Source organism: Platichthys flesus, chromosome 9, assembly GCF_949316205.1.
Source record: "Platichthys flesus chromosome 9, fPlaFle2.1, whole genome shotgun sequence".
NCBI lineage: Eukaryota > Metazoa > Chordata > Actinopteri > Pleuronectiformes > Pleuronectidae > Platichthys > Platichthys flesus.
Window position 1 is genome coordinate 19,658,854 of NC_084953.1, and position 25,574 is coordinate 19,684,427.

General features: G+C 41.9%; 2 protein-coding genes across 2 annotated transcripts; both read left to right on the forward strand.

The window, feature by feature from the left end:
* The first annotated feature begins 9,696 nt into the window (after positions 1-9,696).
* nrl (neural retina leucine zipper) lies at positions 9,697-15,872 on the forward strand. The gene is made up of 5 exons (XM_062395878.1): positions 9,697-9,844; positions 12,161-12,970; positions 13,080-13,367; positions 14,362-14,577; positions 14,865-15,872. The coding sequence occupies exons 2-5, from the start codon at positions 12,359-12,361 to the stop codon at positions 15,024-15,026; spliced, it is 1,278 nt and encodes a 425-aa protein (XP_062251862.1). The 5' UTR covers positions 9,697-9,844; positions 12,161-12,358; the 3' UTR covers positions 15,027-15,872.
* A 1,736-nt stretch (positions 15,873-17,608) lies between these two features.
* LOC133960216 (GTP-binding protein REM 2-like) lies at positions 17,609-23,664 on the forward strand. Its single transcript, XM_062394673.1, has 6 exons — positions 17,609-17,761; positions 17,888-17,948; positions 18,799-19,108; positions 19,260-19,333; positions 21,050-21,227; positions 22,989-23,664. Exons 2-6 carry the CDS (start codon positions 17,895-17,897, stop codon positions 23,279-23,281), a joined length of 909 nt encoding a protein of 302 aa, XP_062250657.1. The 5' UTR covers positions 17,609-17,761; positions 17,888-17,894; the 3' UTR covers positions 23,282-23,664.
* The last annotated feature ends 1,910 nt before the right edge of the window (positions 23,665-25,574 follow it).

The following is a 25,574-nucleotide window of genomic DNA, read 5'->3' on the forward strand; positions in this document are numbered from 1 at the left end:
GACTGATCCCCACAAATCAGGCAGCCACCGGTCTACAAACACACACACAGACACACACACACACACACACACACGTACAAGCATGATTGGGGGAGAGCAGCAATCTTGCAGGTTGTCATTAGCAACAGCGCCGTGACCTTTTATCCAAAGATGCTGTAATGATTCAGATTCGAGTTAGAGGAAAGCCACGGCGTGAGGGAACGCTGCTGAAATCAGAAAGAGGCTGTTTTTCAGTGACTATAACTGAGCCGACAGCCTCTGGGGAAACACTAAAGAGGATTTTCAGTTTCCTATAATTGCTGTGATCATTAAATGTTACACACAGGTGTTTCGCACATTTTCAAAAAATACATCTCTGCCACAGACTTTGACCCCCCCCCCCCCCCCCCCCCCCCGATGTTACTTAATGTGTGAACTTAAATTGATCAAATGAATCATTCAGCTTCTATTTCACATTGAATTATTCGCAGCATTTTTCCAGATAAGAGATGATTTAATATCCCCTCTCGGCCCAGTCACTCCAGACTGAGTTGCTCCTGGAGCCATTTAACATCTCCTGCTTTGATTTATGAAGAGATTAGAGGCTGTGCATTGGCAGGCTTTGCAACAATGACTTCATGACAACACAGTGAAATATAACCTCAGTGTTGGGTTTGAACTTCTACTCCCACTCTGCCTCGAAAGAAATGTGGAATCTACAGCGATGAGTTCTCTTATAATATTATTCCTTTGAAATGAATGTGCCCACTGTGATTGATGAATTGTGAAGAGCAGCTGCAGAAGATGAAGCTTAGAGACTTTTGATACACAGATTGTTGAATCAATTGTCCAATAAACACAAAGATAAAAGAAGTTTTTAGCTCCTTTTCTGCTTAAATAGGCTTGAAGTGGTACTACTTTCACATGGGTTGTGCCCCACAAATAAATAGGGAGAACATATTATAGGTACAGAAATGGGTCTGACCCTATGGTACAGAATGCAATGATTGTGTCAAAGTCCAGTATGGAAAGTGTTCTTGTGCTGCTGGAGTGGATAGTACACAAAAAAATATATATAAAAACAAAAAAAATATATATATAAAGTATATAAGAATATGTAAGTGGTAAAGTCTGTGCATGGGGCTAGTATAGCCAGTAAAGGGATGGACAGTGGGTTGGCATATAATGAGATGAGATGAGATGTGAAGAGTAGAGAAGGTGGAGGGTAGACTGAGGTAGACTCACGCAGGGAAGACACAAACAGAGAAGTTAAGATGTACTCTTAATTCAGTTTATGAGGATAAAGATTCCTCTGCATCTTCACATCTGAAACGTGAACAGAAACAGGTTACAATAAGTTTTAATGCTGCTCTTAGTTTGGCTACGCTCTTCCGTATTTCTGTACTGCTGATGTGAAGACACATCACATCACACAGGGAGCACCCGAACACATCCCACTCTTCTCGTCATTCTTCTGCTGTTACCAAGCAACATGATCACATAAAGGGTGAGGGAAGAGAGGAGCCGGGGAGAGAACATGTGTGGGTAGAGGAGAAAAATGTGTGAAAATAAAAGGATGCATGCAGTCCAGAGAAATGTGCACGACTGTGCACACACAATACCCCTTTAAAATCCAAATCCTCCTCCCTCTGAGTTGAGGGATTGAGAGAGAAAAGGTCGCTGTGACTCGTGCAGCCATCGGTTCATGATGATCCTGAATGAGGGTGTTTAACGCCATCCTCCATGCTGTGAGAAAGGGCTGTCAGAGTCTGGACAAGCTGTGAAAGCATATTTGGACGTGGCACCTCGCAGCAGGTCTGCTGGATCATATTGGTGCCACACGGGAAATGACTCATGAAACTAGACAATGAAAAGATGCACTGTGATTTAATGCAATTACAACCATGCCGACAAAAGGTCAGAAGTAAGCTGTTCGGCTGGGTCGTCATGGAAACTGTCTGGCTAATCTTTGACAAGGGGCGGGGACTTTTGAGTGTCTTTATGGCTCTATTTGTTAGACTGAGTGGCTTTAACAGCAACATGTACACACACCTGTACAGCTGCAAGTCACAGTTAACCAGGAGTATAGACACTAACTATATCACATAATTACAGTTAGTAGCTGGTGTAGTAAAAATTGGTTTATGGGAATGAGATCTACAGCCTCTTATCGAATGGCAAAAAACTGCAATTCCGAACGATGTATTCTAAAGCAGGAAATGACACACTCGCTCAGAGACACAGGCAGTGACTGAGACTTGAGCTCGTCACCGTGAAACAGCCGCTTAGTGACTTTGAACAGTGGAAACAGTGGAAACACAGAGTTTCTCTGGTCACATGCTGCTCAGAGATCAGCTGCTTCATGATCAGAGCAGAAGCTGCAGGTGGTTTATACCGAGCTGGAGTTGCTGTTTCCTCCTCCTCCTCTCGGCTCGCTCATTGTGCTCAGTTAAACACCGGACGTGATGCTCACAGTCAGGACTACTGACACCATAATCATCCCAATAAAAAAGAACCTTAACTAACCCTCTGAACTTGAACTAGTAAATTTTAAGTGTGAACTGGCTCAATGCTGCAAACAGCTACTGGACACCAGTCAGCATAGAGAGGCAGAAGTATTAGGGCTGGATCATTACACTCCTGTTACCAATCCTGCATGAGACTGCGGTTAGGCCCGCCTTTCTCATTAACATAAGGACACTGAAATCGAAAAATAAATCAGGGAATAAATAAATAAATGTGCAAATATATTGAAGACATTTATTTTTCCTTTTTTATTTATTTATTTCTGTATTTATTTATACATTTATTTATTTATTTATTTATACTCTATACTGAGTATTATACTTATACTCATGTATGGTCCTCCATATGTGAGGCCTGGAAATGGCAATAAAGACCAACATTTGACCAGTAGATTCAAAATGGCAGATTTCCTGTTTGGTTTAGATAAAGGTTCCATGAGACTATTGGATGTGTCTGCTAAATTTCATACATCTATGGCGAAGTTAAAGCAGGGGGCTTTTTGAAACTGTTTGGTGGCTCAGTCTAGCCATTCTACAAGTGTACAAGGCTTTGTGAGTTTTCGAGCAAGTTGGGGAACTGAAAGCTGCCGTAGAAAATCTGTAAGTGTCAAAACAGTGTGCTTGTCAAAGAGCTTATTTGTCAAAGGGGTCCAGGGTAATGCGTCTGGATTGGGAGACAAAAATACATCATCCCTGCAGCATTCTATTCACATGACAGGAAATAGGGAGAAACTAATCGAGGCGGTGAAGGGAATCAGAATAAAAAAAAAAAAACACAAAAACAGGAAGTACAAACAAAAACACAGTGACGACAAAATAAGATACACAGAGAGGCAGATTGTGACATAGATATAATTAACTGTTATAATAATAAACCAGTTCCAAAGACGTTACAGATGTAGCACCAATAAACACTCGCAGTTATTCATGCAACTCACTTGTACACACACACTTTCTCATTAACAGCATACACACCTGAACATATACAAGTAATGCGAATACACACTACACACTTATGAGTGAGACGGTAAGCAGTGAAGAAGGAAGAGTTACTGCCTCTCAGCTAAACTTTATTCTTTATTTATCCAATCCATTCAGCCAATCTATTTTTCCATCGATGCCTCCATCCATCTATCTATCCATCCATCCATCCATCCCTTCATCCATCCATTCATCAATCCCTTCATCCATCCATGCATCCATCCATCCCTTCATGCATCCATATATCCATCCCTCCATGCATCCATTCAACCATCCATCAGTGGTGCAAGAAACACTCAAACCTTTTTTACGTAAGTAAAATTAATTGACAAAATGTTGTTAAAGTAAAAGTTAACTTTTCTACTTGATTAAAAATAAATCAGCAGCACTTTAAATATATTTAAAGTATCAAAAGTACTTGCAGAGTGTAGCCTATTCCCTAATGCAACATTTTACTACATCATCATGATTGAGTCCGAATTCTACTATTTTTATTGATTAGTTGAAAAAAATATTTTAAACATATACCAAAGAATAAGTAGATATAAAATAAAAAATATATACAGACTTTTTTTTAACTAAATAGATAAACCACCATTATCGTTTATCCTGTAAGATCGCTAGGCCAATCCCTGCGACATTGGCCTGCAACATTTATTCAGTGTTGAACATTTCTCAGGTCGCCCTGTGAATAACTTCTTAATTCTGAAGAACCAGTAAATTCCTATTTCAAATGAAAAGTTGTAAAAGTGTTAAAGAGTTTGTCAAAGTAAAACATCATAATCCTGCAGGAGAATCAGAGCAACAAGTGTATGGAAAGCAGGAGGCAGGCGTTGGGAGGGGGAATGAATTAACAGATTTAGTCTGGAAGAGTAGCTAAAGTATTGACCACTGTAATCCGTTCATCCCTCTCTTCCTCCTCCTCCTCATCCTCCCTGACCTCCGTCTCAGTCGCTCTGCCTGCTGCCAGCCCGTGATTTTATATCTCTTTTCATCTGCTTGGTTGGTTGTTTTAAGATTAAAGTCGTCTAATACTCTTATTTGTCTTCGCATGTGTCAGTGTTGTTGTGATGTTTACACATTTGAAGCAAAGTCCTCTACCATAGATTCAAGGATTCAATTACTTTTTATTTGTCACATGCACAGAGATACAAGGTAAAACATGCTGTGAAATATAGGTAGGGTTACTGAGCGGGCATACCAAGAGATCAACAATGAAGAAAAAATTGTAAATATAAAGGTAGGATCAAAAGATTGAAAAAAAATAATATCTTGCTATGAATACAAATATTAAAGTTATATCCCCCAAAAAACAAATGGTCCAGATCCATGGTATTTACCGTTAGTGACCTGGCGATTTACCATTGACTGTTGCTGTACATGAACCATACAAAAGGTAGGAGCCACCCAGGCATGTGATCTCAATTTCCTTTAAAGTATATTTACTTAATATGCTGTGGATGGACTTTTTAATATAACTCTCAAATTCTCAGGTTGTTTATGCTCTACCACGGCCATAAATGAAACGACATGATGACGATGAGGAGCCTGACAAGCATTGAGCCTGGGCTAATGGGTGAGGTAATAACAGGGGTACTGACAGATTAGGTCTTCATTACAGATGGTTTATGAAGCCATGGGTATCTGTTAATCTGACACTAGTTTCAGGGGGAGAATTAGTGCTAATCCCAGGACTAGCCTGATAAATCCACTCACAGTGAGACCTCACGTGTGGACAACTTGAGTCAACACACTCACACGCAAACAACCGAGTAAGTCAGGAGTGTGATCTGGGATGAAAATGAATGAAAGAGGAGTTAATGGCTTGAGAGGTATGAAATGTGTAATCATGCAGCAACATGAGATCTAAATCTGAATTTAAAGACCAGTTTGAGGCTCTACAGTTCAAGTGATGGATTAAAATACAATTCAAATTCAATCAGAAGAGAGAGGAATTGCAGGCCTGCTGATGTTTCAAGCAGATGTGGACAAAATAATGCAAATGTAAAGACTAGTGGTTTCCCTGTTCTCCCCTCATCTTTATGCTAATCTATGCAAGGAGCTGAAAGGAAATCAGGGAAAGAGATGGAAAGAGATTGAGGAGGACGTGCAACAAAGGTCCATCTCATCTAACCCTGCTGCACCTTTATACATATGTGGGTTTTCATTCAAACACATCGTTTGTAAAAGACCTAAAAGAAACTCTATCTATGAGCAAGAGCACTGGATCAAATCAGTGTTTGTACAGAACCTTTATATAGTCGACTGTTCAACTGCATATGCATAAATGATGCTGAGGCCCTTTTCATAAAGCTCATGGGGACAACAATAAAATGCTTACAATGGTGCTATAGTTAATGTTAATGTTAATGTTAATGTTAATGTTAATGTTAATGTTAATGTTAATGTTAGAGAGAGTGAAGGAGACAGATCTTCAGAGCGTGGCAGGGAAGAGGCCCGTGGTGAGGTGTTAGCCTGCTGCTTGTTGCATAGTAAGTCAGGATTACATGTATATGTGGGATAAGGTCGAGTAAGTGAGACCCTTCAGGCCTCCACCTTACACCATCTGTCCAAACAGTGCAGGTCTGTCCTCAGCTCTGTTACTCTCCCATTGCCACCATCCTGTCTGTCTATTTTCTAGAACTCACATCTCGATCTTCTTCATATCTAACAATTCTTGTGGCCTTTTCCCAGAAACTCTCATGTCTCGTTGTGGCTGAGCTGGGTCCATGTTTCTACCACCTCAGCAGCTCCTGTTTCATGACCCCACTAGACCTATAGAGCCTCTCAGGGAATAAAAGCTGGAGGATATGAAACCTGTTTGACTGGGTGGCAGAGAGGTCAGCTTACTACTTTGAAAAGACCAAGCTTATGAGGTCAGTTCATCCAAGTCTCTCAAAACATATTTTTCTTTCCATACCGTTGTACTGGTGTGTACCCAGGTTTATCGACCCATCATATCAATGTATGAGATTCTTTTGCCTCAATGCAATGGATGTGGCTGGAATTTGTTTTTTTCTGCTTTGAAAAATTTTAATAAATACATTTAAAACCAAGAAAACTTAAGTTAACTCGCAAAGACAAACATAACTCGTTGGAAAATCATTCTTTTCCAATTTAACTGTTGACATTAAACTAATTCAGGGTATTTTGGGAAGTAATCATATATTATACACCTTCTTCCCACTAGCTAGAGATAATATTCTTGAAATGATGCTACAAAATATAGACTAGGAAGAGGGTCAGCTCACCTGCTCTCCAGAAGTTGCAAAATAAAAGAATCAATCATTATCTCAGCTGTCATGTCGTTTCACCCAAGTTTTATAGCATCTAATAACTTTTTTGTGTGATTCATCTTCCTTCCACTAACATGGAGGAGGCAGGATTTATGAGCTATACTACTAACAGCCACCAGGTGGCGATCATAACACTTTGGCTTCACTTGAGGAGTGTAGTCATGTCGTCCATCTTAACAAGCAGTCTATGATTTAAAGTAAATATGAAGTTGATGCCACTTCCCACTAAGTTTAGCTACGAATAGTGCTAAACTAGAACTATCGGCAACAGGGTTAAACAGCCAACCTGCCTCTGCCCAAAGATAACACAATTCACCTAGCAGCATGAATACAAAAGTGGAAAAGTGACCCTCTGGTTAAATGGGGTTAATGTGTCAAACTTGTTGTATAAACACGGTGGCTGCTGGTATCTCCACTGGTTGTATGTGACGACATGACTCTGGAAAACAAGAAAATGAATCAGCCAGTTTTCTAAAATGTCAAACTTTTTTATCGAAATGCAGCGAATGACCACTTCTCACACCCCCTCACACGTTTGTTAGTATTTCTATGAAGAAATAATTGATATAACCCTAACCCTAAACCTGGCCTTACAGATATCTTAATCAGAATACAACCCCATACAGCATGTACCACTACTACCTCTATGCTCATTATGATAATCACAGTGTTGGATCCCAAAGGGCTAATTACTTAAATGTACCTCTGGCAAAAAAAGGCTGCAGAAGAACTGAGAGCGGTGTCGGGCTGTACAACCTGAACGTGAGGTGGCTGCAGCCAGGACACATGTGCGCACGGCTGCAGACGAACGAGGGCTGGCGGTGTGTTTGCCATGAAGTATGAGGTAAGTTCCTCTGTGTCTCTCCCTCTCTTTGTCCCCTCACCCTCATGGGAGGCCCTGTTGATTTAACTGCTAAGCTTTCCCCGGAAACACAAGAGATGGGCAGATAGAGAGGTTAAAATAGAGAAAGAGAGGAAGAGAAACTGAAAGAAGGGACTAGAAACTGTTCAACTTTTTTTTTTTAAGTATTTATGTTGACTATTGTCTCTAAGATAGCTGTCATGCTGCCATTAAAGTTTCCCTCAGTATTTTTGCACATCAGTGAGTAATTAAGTAGAGTATGAAAACTCATGGTGTGAGACTTGAGCTTTTTCCATAAGTCAGCATGTCTGTTTGCCTAAAAGATTGTGTTTGCTGTTCAGATCAGATTTGTGAAGACACTATTAACTCACTGATTCCTCACCAAGACACTAGTAACTGTCTCCGGATTAACAAGTTTAGCTGTTAAGGAACATCGAGAAACCCTTGTTATTTATTTCTCTGCTCGCTGGTTTTAAACAGGTTGGAGAAGAAAACAAAACATCTCCAGATTTTCAGTCTAACTACGACAGACAGAAGAGACAGGGGATGGGGGGGGGGGGGGTACGCATGTATTTCAAGACTACAGCTGACTCTCTCAGGGACTGTCAGGTACCAGTTCATAAAAATAATAATAATAATAATAATATATTGCATTTTATGTGTGTGATTCACAATGCTCAAAGTCATTAACATTATAAATCAAATAACTACTAAATAATAATTATAATATAATTAAAGGAAATAAATATATCATATAATAATCATGATCACATGATACACGTCATGATCAAACATATGAAGCAGTTCTGACAAGGTTGGTTTTGAGTCTTATTTTGAAGGTAGACAGTTCAGGAATTTATTAGATAAGACAAACCTTTCTGTCAATGAGCTTTTATTAAGTGATGATATGACGACAGTCTTGAGGTGGGTTATGATTTAATATTGAACTTAAAGGAGCCTGATTTGAAGATGCAGTTTTATGATATTCATTATTTTAGTTTATGTTGAGCTGACAGGTTGCAAGTTCATTCATAAATAGATAATCCACTGAACAAAAAAACTAATTTGCATTGTTAAAGGAAGTGAACATAAGATCCTGGAGTGGCCCCCTCATGTGGATCTCTACCAAATTGTTATGGGGTCTTCCGAATTCTCTGGTAATCTGTCTGTTTTTTGTGTAATTTGGCTGACAAATAAATAAACCAACAAACGAACAAACAGGATTGAAAAATAATCTCCTTGTAATTAGGACACAGTCAAGCCTTCTCAGAGTCAAGTTTCAGTCACAGGTTTATGGTCCTTAGCATTTTCCAAATTAAAAGAACAACTGATTTTGCACCTGTTTGAACCTAAATTTAACCGAGGACCTAAAAATTGAATTCCCTATCCTGTTATTGGAGTCAATTATCCTTAAATCAATTCAAAGTTATCATAATTCACTACAATGATCTACAGGGTTAAAGAGGTTTAACTTGTGCATTTTTAAACCTCAGAGCAAGTTGAAAATTAATAACAGTTTATAACTTCACCAGTTACCAATAGTTTATATTATGCTACAGTGAATCACATCCTCGTGAAGAGGCTCACTTCAACGGCAGTGAGTGTCCACTGCGAGGCAGTAGAGAGTCTACTGTCCAACTTGGGCCAACACAACCATGAAGAGTTTGGGATGAATTATATCTGATGAAAAATATCTGATGTGTGTGTATGAGGTTTGTGTGTGTGTGTTTATGGGTTTGTGTGTTTGTGCGTGTGAGGGGAGAAACATGGATAAAACAGGAGAAACTGAATAAAAGAGAAGGACAAAGATAGACAAAGATAAAACAGAGAGAAGTAGACAAAAAGAGAGAGAGAGAGAGAGAGAGAGAGAGAGAGAGAGAGAGAGAGAGAGAGAGAGACTCTGCCTATAGAGTGTGAACATGCCTGTGAACCATGAGAGAGGGATATGGGGAGAGAGAGAAAGAGAGGAGGGGATTGTTTCAAACAGGGATTTGCAGCAGAGGGGAAAGAAAGAAAGGGGGCAGTGGCACTCAGTGACAGAGTGCTATACACACTCACATGCGCTCACACACTCTGTTTCCTGTGTGTTTCTCTCCCATCGTGTCAGTCAACCAGTCAGTTGATTATTTTTGTGGGCGCGTGTGTGTTTGATGGGGATGTTGAAAAGAGCATGTAACCATCCTTCCTCTCTATGAACGACGGTAAGTTCATTTCATTCTGTCACATCTCTCATGTCAGGCCTGGGCCGGACTTCATTCCACTTTTTTCTCTTCCATGTGTGTGTGTATGTGTGTGTGTGCGTGTTGTCACTATTTTTCTGGTTGGCTTTTTGCCGTGACTTTGGTCTGTAGCCAGACTGAGGCCTCCATGCAGCCCTGTCACTGTTTGCTTTCTTTTACAATCCATTTTGAACCACGGGGGGGCAAAACTAATGAGCTGTGCGCCAGAGGCACCAGTCAAAGGTGTATTTTTAATTAGAGGTTCAGTTTGCTAATAACAACTACTATAAGGGAAGGCCCATAATTAGTTGTGTTGTCTTCTACCTCTTTCTATGATGTAGAGTAGCATATTAAAACATTTCATTGAGGTTCTGAGGGGACTCTGTTGTTCAGCTGTATTTATATGGTCTCACATAGAATCATGTATCACCTATTCTTCACTCAAAAACAGAATAACATGTAAACCTTTAATTTCTCTACTGTCACATAACTAATTATGAACTTTTCCTTCTCAAATCTGAGTAGAAATGATCCAGAAGAGCCAGCTCCCACATCTTGATGTGTAACGTTTAGGGTTGAAATCATCTTTCCCTCCTCTCACTCTAGGAAAATGGGTTTTGATTCATTTTAGAAAGTTCCTGGATTAAAGTGTGAGCCTGCTGATAACTGGGTTTGGTCTCTGAGACTTGTGGATGTTTCTGTCAGAGATGATTAACGCCTTTGAGTTCTCGGGCTCCAGGAGGTGATGTTCAGTGGGCAGATCTTTCTAGAAATATAACATTTTATTCACTGTGTATTTGTGTGTGTGTGTGTGTGTGTGTGTGTGTGTGCGTGCGTGGGTGTGTGCGTGGCTGCATGTATGCCTGCATGTGAAGGCATTGACGGCACTTTTAAAATTTGGATAAAAACTATTTTACAGTATTTTTTCCACTTACAAAGTGAAATTCTTTAGATATGAGATCTGGAATTACTCACTAACACAACTTGTTGAACACAGAAGGCCACAAAATTAAGTATGAAATCAAGTTTAAAGGTTTGTCGAAACCAAGATGTTGCACACCAAACAATGTGTGCATGTGCAGATAAACATGCACGTGTATGTGAATGTGCTCATGGTTCTAATGTGTAGAAGATGATAGGCAGGGGGCGGGGGGGGGGGGGGGGGGTATGTGCTGCAGATTAGTGTCTTAATTTTAACACAATCATACTTGCCACAGACACTCACAGTCTGATTCCAAGTTGAACCAAATCAAGTTGTCACAGCATTTATGGTTAAATGATCTTTAAAACTGTAGTTTCCTAAAGGAACAACAGACCAAAGAGTTTCCTATCACTCCAAAGACACTTAATAAGGATAAGGTGAAATTGATGAGTTTTCTAATGGTTAATAAATATTTACTAATGTTTCCATGAAGAGAATGAGAGCAAGTTACAACTTGCCAGATTGTCAAAATCCTTCTCTCACATTTTAGAGAACAAGAAAATGTTCTTTGTTCTTTGAACTAAGTCTTTCATTTCTCAGGAAATCCCACTTAATGGAAAAGGTTTGATCTTAAGTTAACATCAGTAATTTGTTACTGCTGTCAATGAGGTTATGTTTTTTGTCAGCATTTGTCAGTTGGCTGCACTACACAGAAACTACTCTATGGATGATCACAAAGCATGGTAGAAAGACATGGCTCATGGAAGAACCCATTCAATTTGGTTGCAGAAGAAACTTTTTATCTCTTTTTTATATTTTCATTAACATTGTGAGATAGAGGCGTTTTATTCATTTTCACCCAGGTCCCCCGGAATCATACCTCGATCTTGATGAGAAAATCGTGTCCATTTAGGGGAATAAATCAGGCTGCTTGATTAAATTAAGTTAACCATTGGGCCTTGTGGATGTATGCTCTTCTTGTAAATGTGTTTTGTAAGTTGAACAGAATTAGCAAAAGACTCTACTCTTATTAAAGGCTTATCACTGATCTATAAATCATTATTGAATGATTAAGCCGAACCATTGCAGCTAACTTAACATCAATTTTTATTTATTTCATTTCCATGTATGTTGATCAGCACTAAGGACAAATATGTGGAAATATCCCTCTGGTTCTGCTGCATCTATTTTAATACATACTGTCCATCTGCAATGTTATGCTGACTCATTGGAGCACTTTTTTCAATATCAATAAATGCAACCATTTGTATAAACCAATATGTAAATACATTTGAAAAATTCTTATTGATAATACAAATGTCTAACACCATTCCTTTTCTCTTGACCCTTTCCGTCTGCATCCTCCTATCCTTCAGGACAAGAGACACAGAGACGAGGACACGGGGACGGACAGTTTCTCACGGAGGAAGCTCACCCACCAGTCTACCTCCTGACATCACCACTGCTGCTGTCTATGAGCTGCACTGAGGCAGGGGAGTGGGCTTTCCAACAATCCTGACACACGGAAAAACCCTGTTGAAGCTCCACCAGCAGCAGCAGCAGCGGCTGACATCATGTCCTCTCCTCCCCTCCCCATGCCCTCTCTCCCCCCCAGCCCGCTGGCCATGGAGTACCTGAATGACTTTGACCTCCTCAAGTTTGAGGTGAAATCTGACACTCCTCCACTCCCTCCTCCTTGTCCATATCCCAAATCTGGCTGCGACCCCTCAAGCTCACCATACACCAGCCACCCTCCGCAGGACTCCAGTTTGAACTCCAGTCCATACAACTCGCTGCCGCCCTCGCCGACGCTCAGCGACGCCCACCCGCCTCCCTCAGGCTCTTCCTCCCTCTCATCTTCATCCTCCTCCATCTCCTTCCCCTTCTCCATCTCGAACAGCTTCAACTCTGGCATCAGCTCTGGCTCTCAGGGGAATGTGGAGGGGAGCCCGGGCCACAGTGGGCCCCAGGGTCCCACTCCGGCCTCGCTGGAGGACCTGATCTGGCTAGCAGCGCTGCAGCAACAGTTTGGAGGGGAGGTGACAGGGCCTGCCACTCTGCTGGGAGCCTTGGGCGGGGTGCCAGAGAGAGGGGACAGAGAGAGGGGGCCGGTAAACGGCTTCCTGGGCTGTGAGGATGCTGTTGAGGCCCTGCTGAACTCAGCTGCTGCAGCTGTCAGCTCACAGGTAACATGCTCTAAACTATGATTCTCTTATAGCCATGAAAAGGTTGGCTTTTCTCTTCTCCCCCCTGCTGCCTCTTCATCATCTCCTGTGCCCCCATCCTCCCCTTCAGTTTCCAGGTCTCTCTCAGAGTTCCACCAGCAATCTTGGAGACTCAAGCAGCGAAAGCGGAGGCGACATATCCTGCACCAAGGGGACAGACATGTGCCATCGCCCGCTCGTCTTCCTCTCATCGGCCCCTGCCTCGCTCCCCAACGCCACCCAAGCCTCGGCTCCCTACCCGCAGCCTCTCAGCCCCCAGGGTCGCCTTCATCACCACCAGCATCACCATCATCAGCACCACTCGCATCACTCCATGCATGGCAGCCATCACCATCACCACCACCCACTAGTTAATCAGGTAAACGGGGACGTTGAAGGAGGGGCCGGAAGCAAAGTGAGAAAACAGTATGACCTGTATGAGAGGTTCTGAGCAGAGGGAGAGAGGGATCGTGCAGTGAAGGATTAGGATTAGGACATTAGAACATGGTTATTAATGTCTGTATCTATCTGAGGCATCACCTGAAGGCCTGCTCTCTACAGCTATAAGGGAGGTGAAGTCTCTGAAGACACAAAGTCTTCAGTTCCAATGAAATAAGGCAGTTTTTAGAAATGCGTTGAGAATCAAGCATCCATAAACAGTGTATAAACACTTAATGCATGACTTGTAAGTGTTGAGTGTCTGTCAGTGTACAGTATTTATCAGCAGTTGTACATTTTCATATGAAAACACATTTTATCATATTGTAATTGTGTTCCACTGCATTATCAGTATTGTTATTATTGGTTGACTAATACATGAATTAACACTAACGTGCACTAACAACTATAAAAGGGTTTATTATATATCATGTATTAAGTGTTGATACTGCTGATACCTGATGAATAGAATTCCAAATTTTTCCAAAGACATTTTCTCACCAGCTTTTTAAAATTTACACAAGCCAATACTTCAACTAGAAACCAGCTGAAGGAATAATAACTCAACACTTTAAATTGTTAAATGTGATTGGAGGAAAAAACTGTTAACAAAGCTCAGTGTTGAATGATATTGTATGGGTGTAACTTTAGCAGGTAAAGAAATGCAGTAATCTGTGTTCTGGTCGATCAAGATGTCTGGGTGGATCACTATGTGGAGCACAGTGTGAGCTTATGATAATATCTGCTATTATTGCTGTGTGTAATCCTGATAACTGTCACCCACGCTTAGTCAGATTACGTGCCAGATTATGGACATGTGGTGCTGAAATGTGCCCCACAACCACACACACACACACACAGACACACATACAATGCGATGTATCACATGTGCACCAGTCATAATGTAGTTGTGGGTTCCACCTTGTGTTCAACAGTGTGGGTCAAACGACCGCTTCTCCGACGAGCAGCTGGTGAGCCTGTCGGTCCGCGAGCTCAACCGACACCTGCGTGGCGTGAGCAAAGACGAGGTGGTGCGCCTGAAGCAGAAACGCCGCACGCTAAAGAACCGGGGCTATGCCCAGTCCTGCCGCTACAAGCGCCTACAGCACCGCCACGCACTGGAGTCAGAGAAACATGTGCTCACACAACAGGTATGAGTATGTATGACTCTCACTGATAAGCTCTCCCAGTTTAAGCACATCCAGGCCTTATCTGACCCCAAACCTGAACCTCATATCGAGCTTTTATTATGGACATCCTGACCCTGCAAAAGGCCTCAGAAGGAGACAAATCCACTGTCTGAAACTCTGAGAGGCCTCAATCCTCGAAATTTACATCCCTGACCAATTTTACTAGGAAAAATGAGTGAACATCTTTGCACTGTGTCTCAGTGAAGCACAGAGAAATTACTGTCTGCTCTCCTTCTCCCTCCCCTCAGTTGGAGCAGCTGCAGTGTGAGCTGAATCGAGTGCTGAGGGAAAGAGACACCTACAAGGCTCGCTACGAGAAGCTCCTCAGCACGAACCACGGCGCCGGCGGCGAGGCCCCACTGACCCGCCCCACAAACCCACCTTCCCCACCCCCCGACTACTTCCTCTGAGTTTATACCCACAGAGGAGAACAGAGAGGAAAGACAAGCTCAGCCAACGTGGAGCGACCAGTGATGAGGGAGCAAACTTGGAGAAGCAAAGAAGTATGCGTTTATGTGTGAGTGTGCACGTGTGCGTGCGTGTGCATGTGTGTGCATGTGTGTGTACAGCAGGGAAGGTGAGAGAGACATTCAGTTTCGGGGCGACACAACTGTGAAATCCACCCTTGAATGAAGGGGAATCATAGAGCGAGACTCTAGGCTGCTTCTTGGACTAAACTGTGAATAGTTGCACAAACACTGGGTAGGAGCTCATTGAGATCCTCTGCCTGTGACACCAGCACAACAGTGGACAAATACCACTGACGGTATCAAATTACAATGGTATTAATCCCTGACCCTGCTGAAGCACATTATCTATGCAATGTGACACAGCTGCAATGGACTCTCCAAATGAGTGTCGAGGCTCACATCGTAGTTTTGTTTTTATTTTTATATAATAAGCTGCTACAAAGCTGCAGAGGTCTGAGTAGTGCAGTGGTACTGGATGTGGAGTGGTATGAGCTTGGATGAAGTATCCACAGCATGCAGTTAAGTATATTTGCCAGCTAATATTTCACAGTTGCCTACCAAAGTGTTTAAGCTCACCAAGACTTGTTATTCTTTGTAAAGTGAATAATCATAGATTAAAGAATGTACAAGGATACCTCTCACGGGGACCTTCCAGTGATTGTGCTAAACGAATACTGCTTCTTTTTTTTCTTTTTTTTTTTTTAGCAAATAAATCTAGTTGAAAATGCAGACTTTCAACCATTAACACAAACAGAGAAGACTTGTGTTTGCTCTCAAGGTTTTTTTACATACAAAGAAGTGGAGCTGGTTGTAGTTAATGAAGCAGCTGCATGTGGTGGACAGGACAAAGACAACGTATCCCGAGAGTGTGGCATGATTTGTGTGGTTGTGTCCAGTTCTTCTAGGCACATTGAACACCTCTGTAACAGGGACGATCACCATTTGAATGCGACGTGTGGCACCACAGAGCCGGTCCCTGTGCACTCAGGTACTGTGGGTCGACTTCAGATGCAACTCAAAATCAATGGCGCGGGGGGGGGGGGGGGGGGGAACGCAACAAATATTTTTTCATGGAGAAAAAATACTCTTCCATTGAATCATTGCGCTAGATTTATTTATTTCGGGTGTAGGTTAAATAAATTGTTATTTTTATTTATTCACTTATTTATTCAGTATTTATTGTTTATTTATGTCTTGATCCTAATTATTTTACCGGTTTTATTCCATTAGTGTGTATTTTTACCTTCCTACAGTTTATTACCTTATCCAATTGTGATTAGAATTAACATTATTACCAAAACATGACGGCCATTATCGTGGTTTCCTGCTCCTGTTGTAGTGTGGTTTCATATGCATATGAAATAAACAAAGTCATTTACCATCCCTGGCGTGTCGTGTTGTTGTTTTGTGCACTCTTCACACAGGTCACCTCCTCTCCTATCACCTATCTGAGCATCTCCAACTCGTAGTCTTGTGCAGGCCTATTCTGTGCCGCTCACCCTGCAGCCCCATCCCCTGCTCCATCCCTCTCTTTATCTCCGTCCCTCTATAGTGAGGCAGTGACCCTGGGTGTTGCACTGTTTGGGATGACCTCATCTTCGGCTCTACCTCTCTCTCTCTCTGTCTCTCGCTCTCTCTCTCTCTCTCTGGCCTGTACAATAGGAGCAGGATTAGGGCTATAATAGCGTCCTGGCTGCTCACTGCCGGAGCCTATTGTGGCTTTGTGTGGGAGGGACGCACCACCGCTCACGGCCACACTTGTATTCTGATAGAAAACATGCACATATACACTCCTTGGATGTGGGACTATATGGTTTTAATTGATAAAAAAAGGTAAAACGGGTCAGTCCAGGAATAGGTCACGTGTGTTTTTGAGAAGACGCAAAAGGAGAGAGGCGACAGACTGAAGCACTGGGCGGGCGGGTCGTTGGGATGTTTGTATTAAACCTGTTTGTACAAAAGGAATTCCCAAATCACACGTTTTAAACAAGTTGTGTTTCCCCAAGGACACACACACACACACACACGCACACACACACACTCATAATAACTGAGCCACGATGGAGAAGCCTTGCGTTGTACTTCCCTCTAGCGGCCAGTTTTTATATCGCAGCCATCTTCCACAGGTCAATGAAAGCTTCGTGATTTCCATAATGACCTACTGCTGCCTGCTTCTTGCCTCCTGCCTCCTGCCTCCTGCCTCCTGCCTCCTGCCTCCTGCCTCCTGCCTCCTGCACTACAGTGAGAGTGATTGTCAGTTTGTAGGAGAGAGAGTTAGATTTTAAACAAATGTTAATCTCTAATATGATTCTTAAGTCATACATAAAGTGTGTTTGAGCATTGATAAAAGCGCTATACTATTATCATTATATTAATAATAATACAATCACGTTAACTGCACTTTTCATGTTATCAAAAATTACATAAATTCATGAACAATCAATTAAAGTCAATATATTAAAGAGGGGAAAGAGCGAGAGAGCGAGAGAGAGAGAGAGAGAGAGAGAGAGAGAGAGAGAAAGAGGAAGAGAGAGAGGGCAGACACGACGGAGAGAGAGAGTGCCGCAAGAGAGAGATGAAGAGAGAGAGAGGAGGAGAGAGAGAGTAGGAGAGAGACGGAGAGAAAGGAAGAGAGAGGGAGACCGTGCTTACTTTGGACGGGAGCGGTGAGACAGGTGAGAGATCCTACTTGGTGCTGAGCTGGGTTCATGAAGTGGAGGTTGGGCTGAGGCGGACGTGGGGTAGAAGGGGGAGTGCTCAGTTTTCTTTTGGATTCTTTTTCCCTGATCGCTACATATCAGTTTGCAGATGCAGACAGATGTGCCCGAAGACAGACTCAGCAATGAGGAGAAGGCGACCACGGTAGGTAGGCTGCACGGGGCTGCATGGAGGTCTTGGTACACGGCCCCTGGTAGAATAGAATTATAGAATTAAAGCAGCCAATCAGGGTTCAGGGCAAAGTTGGAGCGTTACGTTTTTAAAGTGTCAGCTGGAATTATGTGTGTGTGTGTGTGTGTGTGTGTGTGTGTTTGTCTCCGTGTGTTTCTATAATTGCCATTATTGAATGCTGAATTTGTTTTGCATCTTAAGCAGCATTGATGTGACTATTCAATATGAAAGGAGAAAACTCTACTTAGAATGGGGTTTTTTTTTAATCGCAACTTTATTGTTTCGGTTCAGTCTCACAGTTGGTAGTTTTTTTTTTATTACATCCCAAGCTCCAGCTTCCTGGAAACCAAGCTTTTCCAAGCCCCAAACCAAACAGCAGACAAACCATGTCAGCAGCAAATTGAGCAGTGAAAGGACCAGATAGCTATTTGCCTCAGGAGCTGGTGGAGACCAAAACAGAGCTTAAATAGAGTGAATATGACATTGAGAAAACAAACTTGCGGCATGCTCATATAGGTATAGATGATCTTTCTACGTATTTTTCTTTCTATCTATGTATCCATCCATCAATATAGTACATTAAGTTTATTTAGTTGTGTTATGGGAATTGTATGAGTTAATGCTTTTCAATGTTGACTTGTATAAGTGAGTAAATGTGACGATATCTCAGCCTCTGCTCTGCTGCACAGACATTTACCATACATCCCCCTGGGTTATGGAAGTACAGTGGTAACAGTGAGTTGTTATCTTTAGCATCACTTCTGGGTTCTGTCCCTTAGTATTATGTGTGATGCATCACAGTGTCCCTCAATCTTTCCCTCAGTGTGACAGTATGACTCTGTCCAGCACGCCGACAGCTCGCAGAGGAAGCACTCCTCTGCCACTTAAGCACCAGCTCAGACGAGAAGAAGCTGTGCACGATGACTGCGACTGGACATCGAGTGCTGCTGGGCCCTCTGCGTCACCGATCCGCTTCGGTCCAGCCTTTGACGTCACTCCGACGGTGGCGGTGGAGAGCAGACCTGATGGACCTCTAAGGATCGCCCTGCTGGGGCAGAACGGCGTGGGGAAGTCTTCTCTGGCCCTCGCCCTCGCCGGGGACATGGACAGGACGGCCTCTGTGGATTATGATGGTACAAAGCTGTTTGTTTGACAAGACAAATTCAGTGTTGAAGTGAAAACGACCGCCTGCAGTTGCATTGCCTTCCACAGTGAGCAGCAGGTAAACAAAACCCAGCACCCATCTCCCATCTGAGACCTAACTGCTGCTCTCCCTTTCCCTAGGGGAGGGATACATGTGCACGGTCACAGTGGATGAGGAGGAGAGCGCCATCATTATCTTTGACAACTGGAGACAGGTGAGCCAAACAATACTTCACTGTTCCCATGATCCCTGTTCTCTGCTCCCTCATTAGGCCACTGAGCACTCTTTGCACCTGCATCCATCCATCCAGGAGCATATCCCATGGTGCCCTCTGCATCTTGTGGACAGATTGCCAAGACAATTTGCATATAGAACCAGAAATAAGCTTAAAGGGGATATCATCATAGGTAAGTTAACCAAAACAAGAATCTGAAAGGGATTCAAGATTCTAGAGTTTTATTATTAAATGCACAGAGATAACAATTAAGCAGTCCCTGGCAATGAAATGCTTGAGTCACAGGCTCTCTTCTTACAATGCTCAAGAATTAAAAAAAACAAAACTGTAATGCACATGCAGCATATTAGAGGTGTTCATATTATATTTCCGGAGCACATGTCTTATTGAACTTGACAGCACTATATAACTGGAGAAATAGTTGCCTTGAGCTCAGAGAAGTTCTGTGGCAGAAAGAGGACAATACATCTGCTGCATCTGCATGTGGTTGTCTGAGGAAAAGCTCATTATCACGTTGTTTTGCACACTTTTTTCTTCTTTTCCCTCGAGTGCATTTCAGAGGCATCTGTGCGGGGATGTGAGTGAGGGGGAGAGAGAGAGAGAGAGAGAGAGAGAGAGAAAGAAAATCAGAGAGAGAGAGAGAAAGAAAGCTGCCCACAAAGCAGATGTGCCAAGTGACTGTATTCATGTCTTTGATTTAGGTGCATGTACACACTCCTTTCCTTAATGTGGGGATTCTCTGACATTTATATAATGATTATTGATGATCTGAACCACTGTGATGTTTTCCCAAGGGAGGAAGTTGCCTTTGGGTCTGAGTCAATTCTAGCCTCATCAAAATTAAATGAAAAGTCAATGAACAATCGCTGCTCTTAACAAAAAGACAGGAAGAGGGTTGATCTGTTTTCAATGAAGGATTCACTCAGGGGCATTTTATTTTTAGAGATTTCTGTCTCTTTGCTGTTTGGAGAGGATTAGTGTACGTGTGTGTGTCACTGAGAATGTGCTGTGTATTGCAGTTTGTACTATCTACAGTAGTTCATTATCACTACGGCACAGGGGATTTTAGATACAGAATTCATCTGCTCATCATACAGCTGCTCTTTCTCCAGGCTACACTTGTACTGTTATTCTGGAAGTGAGGCTTTGACAATTTAAGAGAGGAATAGATTATAAAGATGAGATGAGATAAGGTAAATGCACAATTGTCAGGGAAATTCACTCGTTACTTCAGCAGATATAGTCAGAATGATGTGGACAAGGAAACACTTCAAATTAAAGCTATGCCACGATACCATAACATGGTATCAATATCATTTTAGAATATAGTCACCATCTTGTCATATATACTATAATGATATTGATCCTACGTCATGGAAATTCACTTGTTATAGAAGTACAATGTTGGACTGAGGTAGACAAGGGAACTGGTAAAAGTATGAAAATAGATAAAAATAGGCAATCAAATAGAAAACAAGAAAACACAAATATTTGTTGAGAAACATGCTTGAGTAAAGCACAGTGACACAGGACGATTGCACAAGGATGTGTTCTTTATCTGTGTGAGCTACTAAAATCGACCTGTACATATAAATGCATAAATAGGCAGCCGTTTTGACTTTCCTCACAGTATAAATATAAATGCCTCCCACATTATTGTATGACACAGTGCGTTTGCCTCCGTCTGACCCTCAGGACCTGTCGGCTCTGCAGTGCGAGGTGTGTGTCCTGGTGTTTTCAGTGACTGACAGGCGCAGCTTCCACCGCACCGCCCAACTCCGACTCCTTATGAGAGAGATTCAGCCCCAAACTCCCATCATCCTCGTTGGTAATAAGAGTGACCTTGTCCGCACACGTGAGGTCCCCTCTCAAGGTAAGACGAGTGTCCTGCTCCCCCCCCCCCCTCCTCGTCCATCTAATTATTTTCCTGCAGTTGGTCTTCACACTCAGTGTTGACATTTTCAGCTCTTTATATGTGTCAGCAAACATTAACGTGGGGTGAGATATGTGAAAATGCAAATGTCAGTGTTTCAGCTGAGTTGCATTGTGGGCGTATGAGGGGAGCCACAATCACAGTTAAAGTGAAGGCGAGCATTGACTGGGAATGAACTGCCTCTTCACATTCAGGCAGCTTTAAAGCACACAGGCTGACCAGCCATGTAATACTACAACATGTTTACCTCCCAACTCAAAGAAACACACATACATGACTCCACCATGGCCCAGCAGTCCCCTCAAGTCCAATCAATCTGCACCACAATGGACACACTCATAGATATCAGTTCCCTTTTTTTATATTAAAATCCATAGAACATTCCCTGGGAAATGTCAAAAAGCCCCTATCGCGCAATATTAGAGAAAATGAAATATAAATCCTACATCTGGAACAACATTTTATATAATCTCTCCTGAACTATTAAATAAGACATGGAAATCTCACTTTATACAATGTATGATCTTTAAAATCTTGAAAGAAATCATCCTTTATTCTTTTTAAGAGCTCAAAGTTGTGAGGTGGGACATGTATTTCGAGTACTCATGGTTCTTTTATAAAGAATACAATGATTAGGAAAAGTAAAGACAAAATGTGGAATGCAGAAATGTGTTCTTACTGTGGCAGATGAAAGAACATGTTCAGATTACTGCTTCCTCCGAGTTTATTAAAGACCCACTCCAGCATTACACTTTGCAAGTTCAAAATTGCATCTTCCAAAGGTTTGTCGAGAAAAATTCTCCTCATGACCTTAAAATGGTTTAAATCTTGCTCCACACCTTCCTTCCTCAATTTATTACTTATTTAACCCCTGTTTGTTTCAGTCAGTTTATTATTCAGGATGTAATTTGTTAACTGCAATGTTAAGGTGGAAATTATCAGCCATGGTGTTGGCACAAGAGGGACATGTTAACATGATTTTTAGTACTTCTGAAACTTTACTTATAAAAAGAGAACATTTTAGTAGTTTTCTGTGGTGTCTCTGCACACTCTCTCACACACACACTCACACACACACACACACACACACACAAAGTCCTTGTTTGCTTTTCACCTCTCCCACATGTTTACTGTGGCTGACAGAGCGTTCTGCAGCACCTCTTGATGTTTTTCTCTTTTTTGCCACTGAGTTTTTAGCCCTGCTGCAAGTCTTAAAAACCCAAACCATCTGCCCTCATTAAACTATAAATTCCTCTTAAGCTCCTCGTAATCGCTTGCAAGTGCAATTTGCACAATTGATCAAAGGAACCCTGACCCTCTCCGATGAAAGAACACACCCTATGAAGCGGTCGACCGAGCCCTGCAAAGCTCATATCTGTCCTGGGTTTTATTAGAGCTGGAAATCCTTGTACCATGTTATACCTTCATCTATCTCTCTACTGTCAGCCATCCAATGAAGACAAAACTAATGAAAAACCTAATTTAAAAACCAAAATGTTGATTTTGTTTAATTCAATGTTTGCTAAAATGGAAAAAGATTATGATTATGATTATGATTATATACCTCTCGTTGTTTTCCCACCACATTCACAGCTTGTCTTACATGTTTCACATGTTGGATTGAGTATAAAGGTGGAAGAAGAGAAACATCATTTGTACTGGACTCAGAGAAGCTGACATTAATCCTTTCCTTTCCCTCAGAGGCCATGTCCAGCGCTGCACTCTTCAACTGTCTCTTCCTGGAGATCTCTGCCTCTCTGGACCACCGCACCCTAGAGCTCCTGGAGTGTGCGGTGCGGCTAGCAAGGGGCCAGTCCCCGTGGCCCCCGGGGATGACCGCGGATGACTTGAGCGGAGGAGGCCAACGCGAGAGCATCACCTCCCGTGCCAAACGTTTCCTGTCCAGCCTGGTGCCCCGGTACCCGCGAGAGCGGGAGGCGGGCAAGTTCCTGAGGCAGAAGTCCCGCTCGTGCCATGACCTGGGGGCGCTGTGATTGGGCGAGTCTGATGGTTGGATTGTTGACAGAGGTAGAGATAGAACACCAACAAAAGAGAGGAGGAGGTAGCGACACAGCAGTTAGAGGATGAGAGATGAGGATGTGAGTAGCTTAGGAGGTGTGAATTTGAAGGAGCCAGAGCGATGGCAGGACACTGTTGTGAGTGATCATCATGTGCATCCAGCAGTCGACAACAGCTAGAATGATGTTAGTGATGTTTATCTATAGGAAGATACAGCAATTTTGTACACAATCAACAAAGACGTGAAGATTACAATACTGTTTGTAGAGCACATGTAAATAAACTGTGGTCGTGATAGTTAACTGCCAACCTCATCTCTTGAAATAAATTGCTTTTTTGAGTCCTGACAAGCTCAGTGCATGTTACCCTTGGCCTGTTTATTAATAAACCAGTTGTTATATTTAATCACATTTAACCACCGTTTCAAGCACAGGATAAAGTCATGACCACACAAATTCAGAGCTCATTAGTGGGACAGACTTTGCTGATGACTCACGTTGTGTTTGTGGAGTCTCAGCTATTGTGGTATCCATGGGAACGGCGAGCAGTAAAACAATGAAGGGCCAGCGCGGAGAGAAGAAGTGGACGAACAGATTATTGTATATAGAGTGACTGTTGCCATGTTACCGTCGTCATGGCAACGTGGAATCACTGAGACACACACATCGCATCCATTTCAGCTCGGTGGCTTCACCCTGTCACTTCAGAGAGTTAGTGCATATTTCAGCATAGAATTCAAAATCCCAAAATGAAATGCAGAGGATGTTGTTTTTTTTTCACATGTCAGATAACAGGTTCTCACACTCATCTGGTTCACTCGCCAACTCACAGCACTTCCATCCTCCCACGGCCACCCACACGTGCACAAAAATCCAGTGCATCCCAGGTCATTATGCCCATCATTTGGTATCAAAGGAAGAGCTGCGCTATAATAGAAGTAAAAAAGTAAAATGGTGGCCTGATATTCTGACTCATTCTCTTGGCTGCGAACTGCTGGAACCGATTGAGAGGTTAGGATTTCGACAACCTGGGCTGCAGGCTCCCTCCTGTGGACGACTTGATGTGCTGTAAGTGAGCCAATGATACAGTTACATGAATATATTTTGAAATGGAAAGCTAAAGGATATGTTCATGAAGTGGGGAAGCAGCTCACTATCCTAGTTCAAATGTTGATTGTAGATGGTGCTTCTGAGACAATGGCCAATTCTTCAATGATGCATATTCAAGAATTTCTATTCCACTAGTCTATAGGGCCTAAAAAAAAGAATAAAACCACAGCTTGCAAGAAAAGAAAATCACTAACTCACATTTACTGAAGTTTAGTTTCCTTTGCTGCAGCTCCTCTCCAGAACAATTTAAATTTGTATTCCCCTACAAAGTGATTTAAATGCTATTTTATAGCCATCTCTACCAGGAATACAATTCTGGTGAAGAAACACTAAGCAACTCTATTTTAATAAAAATTATAATCCAATTTAAATATGTAGAACCACATAAAATCAAACTAAACCTTAACAAAAATTGGATTTTATAAGAATACAAAGAACATGACCTCTGAATCTTTCTGTGGTGACTGTGGCTCAGACATGTTAAATGATTGTTAAATGGTTTAATAGATAAATATGGTGTATTGATACCAGCAATGGTGGGATGTAACAAAATAAGTTGCAGTTAAGTTCCTTTTTTCATGAATGTGTACTTTACAAAAATGAAAAAGCACTTATCTCACCACTTTTTTTAACCATTCAGCAGAGCCAAGTTAGCAGCCTCTCCATTTCCAGGGATTTTACTAAGCGGGGTGAGAGGAGGGGTATTGAGCGGCAACATGCAACTTGACCACTAGAAGTCACTAAATTCTACACACTGAACCTTTAACTGAAAGCAAATAAATGCATGAGTTAAAATGTCATACTATTTCTTTAACCCCTTACTGCCCCAATTATATAACAAAAATATTATATTATATTATACAGATGCTAAATTAAGTGGAGATTGTTAATTTCAATATAGCATATACAATAGATATAAATTTAGGTATGAAATTAGCGACATTAGGCATAACCTTAATTTAACAAATTTTGGTATTTAGATTATTATATTAATGCTGCTTTTGCTTGAAATTAAATAACATGTTTCTGTACAATCATTGCTGTTCCATCATAATCGTATTTCAAATATAGCTTAATACCTCAAAATAACTGCTGCACAGTCCCAAGGGACTAGTATGTATTTTCCACTCCAACCACTAGATGGCAGCAGAGTTCTTCC

Coding starts and splice junctions, on each gene's coding strand:
- nrl (XM_062395878.1), top strand. CDS start 12,359: ATGTCCTCTCCTCCCCTCCCCATGCCCTCTCTCCCCCCCAGCCCGCTG. Junction 13,368..14,361: donor ACCACCCACTAGTTAATCAG/GTAAACGGGGAC, acceptor TGTGTTCAACAG/TGTGGGTCAAACGACCGCTT. Junction 14,578..14,864: donor AACATGTGCTCACACAACAG/GTATGAGTATGT, acceptor CCCTCCCCTCAG/TTGGAGCAGCTGCAGTGTGA.
- LOC133960216 (XM_062394673.1), top strand. CDS start 17,895: ATGCAGACAGATGTGCCCGAAGACAGACTCAGCAATGAGGAGAAGGCG. Junction 17,949..18,798: donor ATGAGGAGAAGGCGACCACG/GTAGGTAGGCTG, acceptor TCTTTCCCTCAG/TGTGACAGTATGACTCTGTC. Junction 19,109..19,259: donor GGCCTCTGTGGATTATGATG/GTACAAAGCTGT, acceptor CCCTTTCCCTAG/GGGAGGGATACATGTGCACG.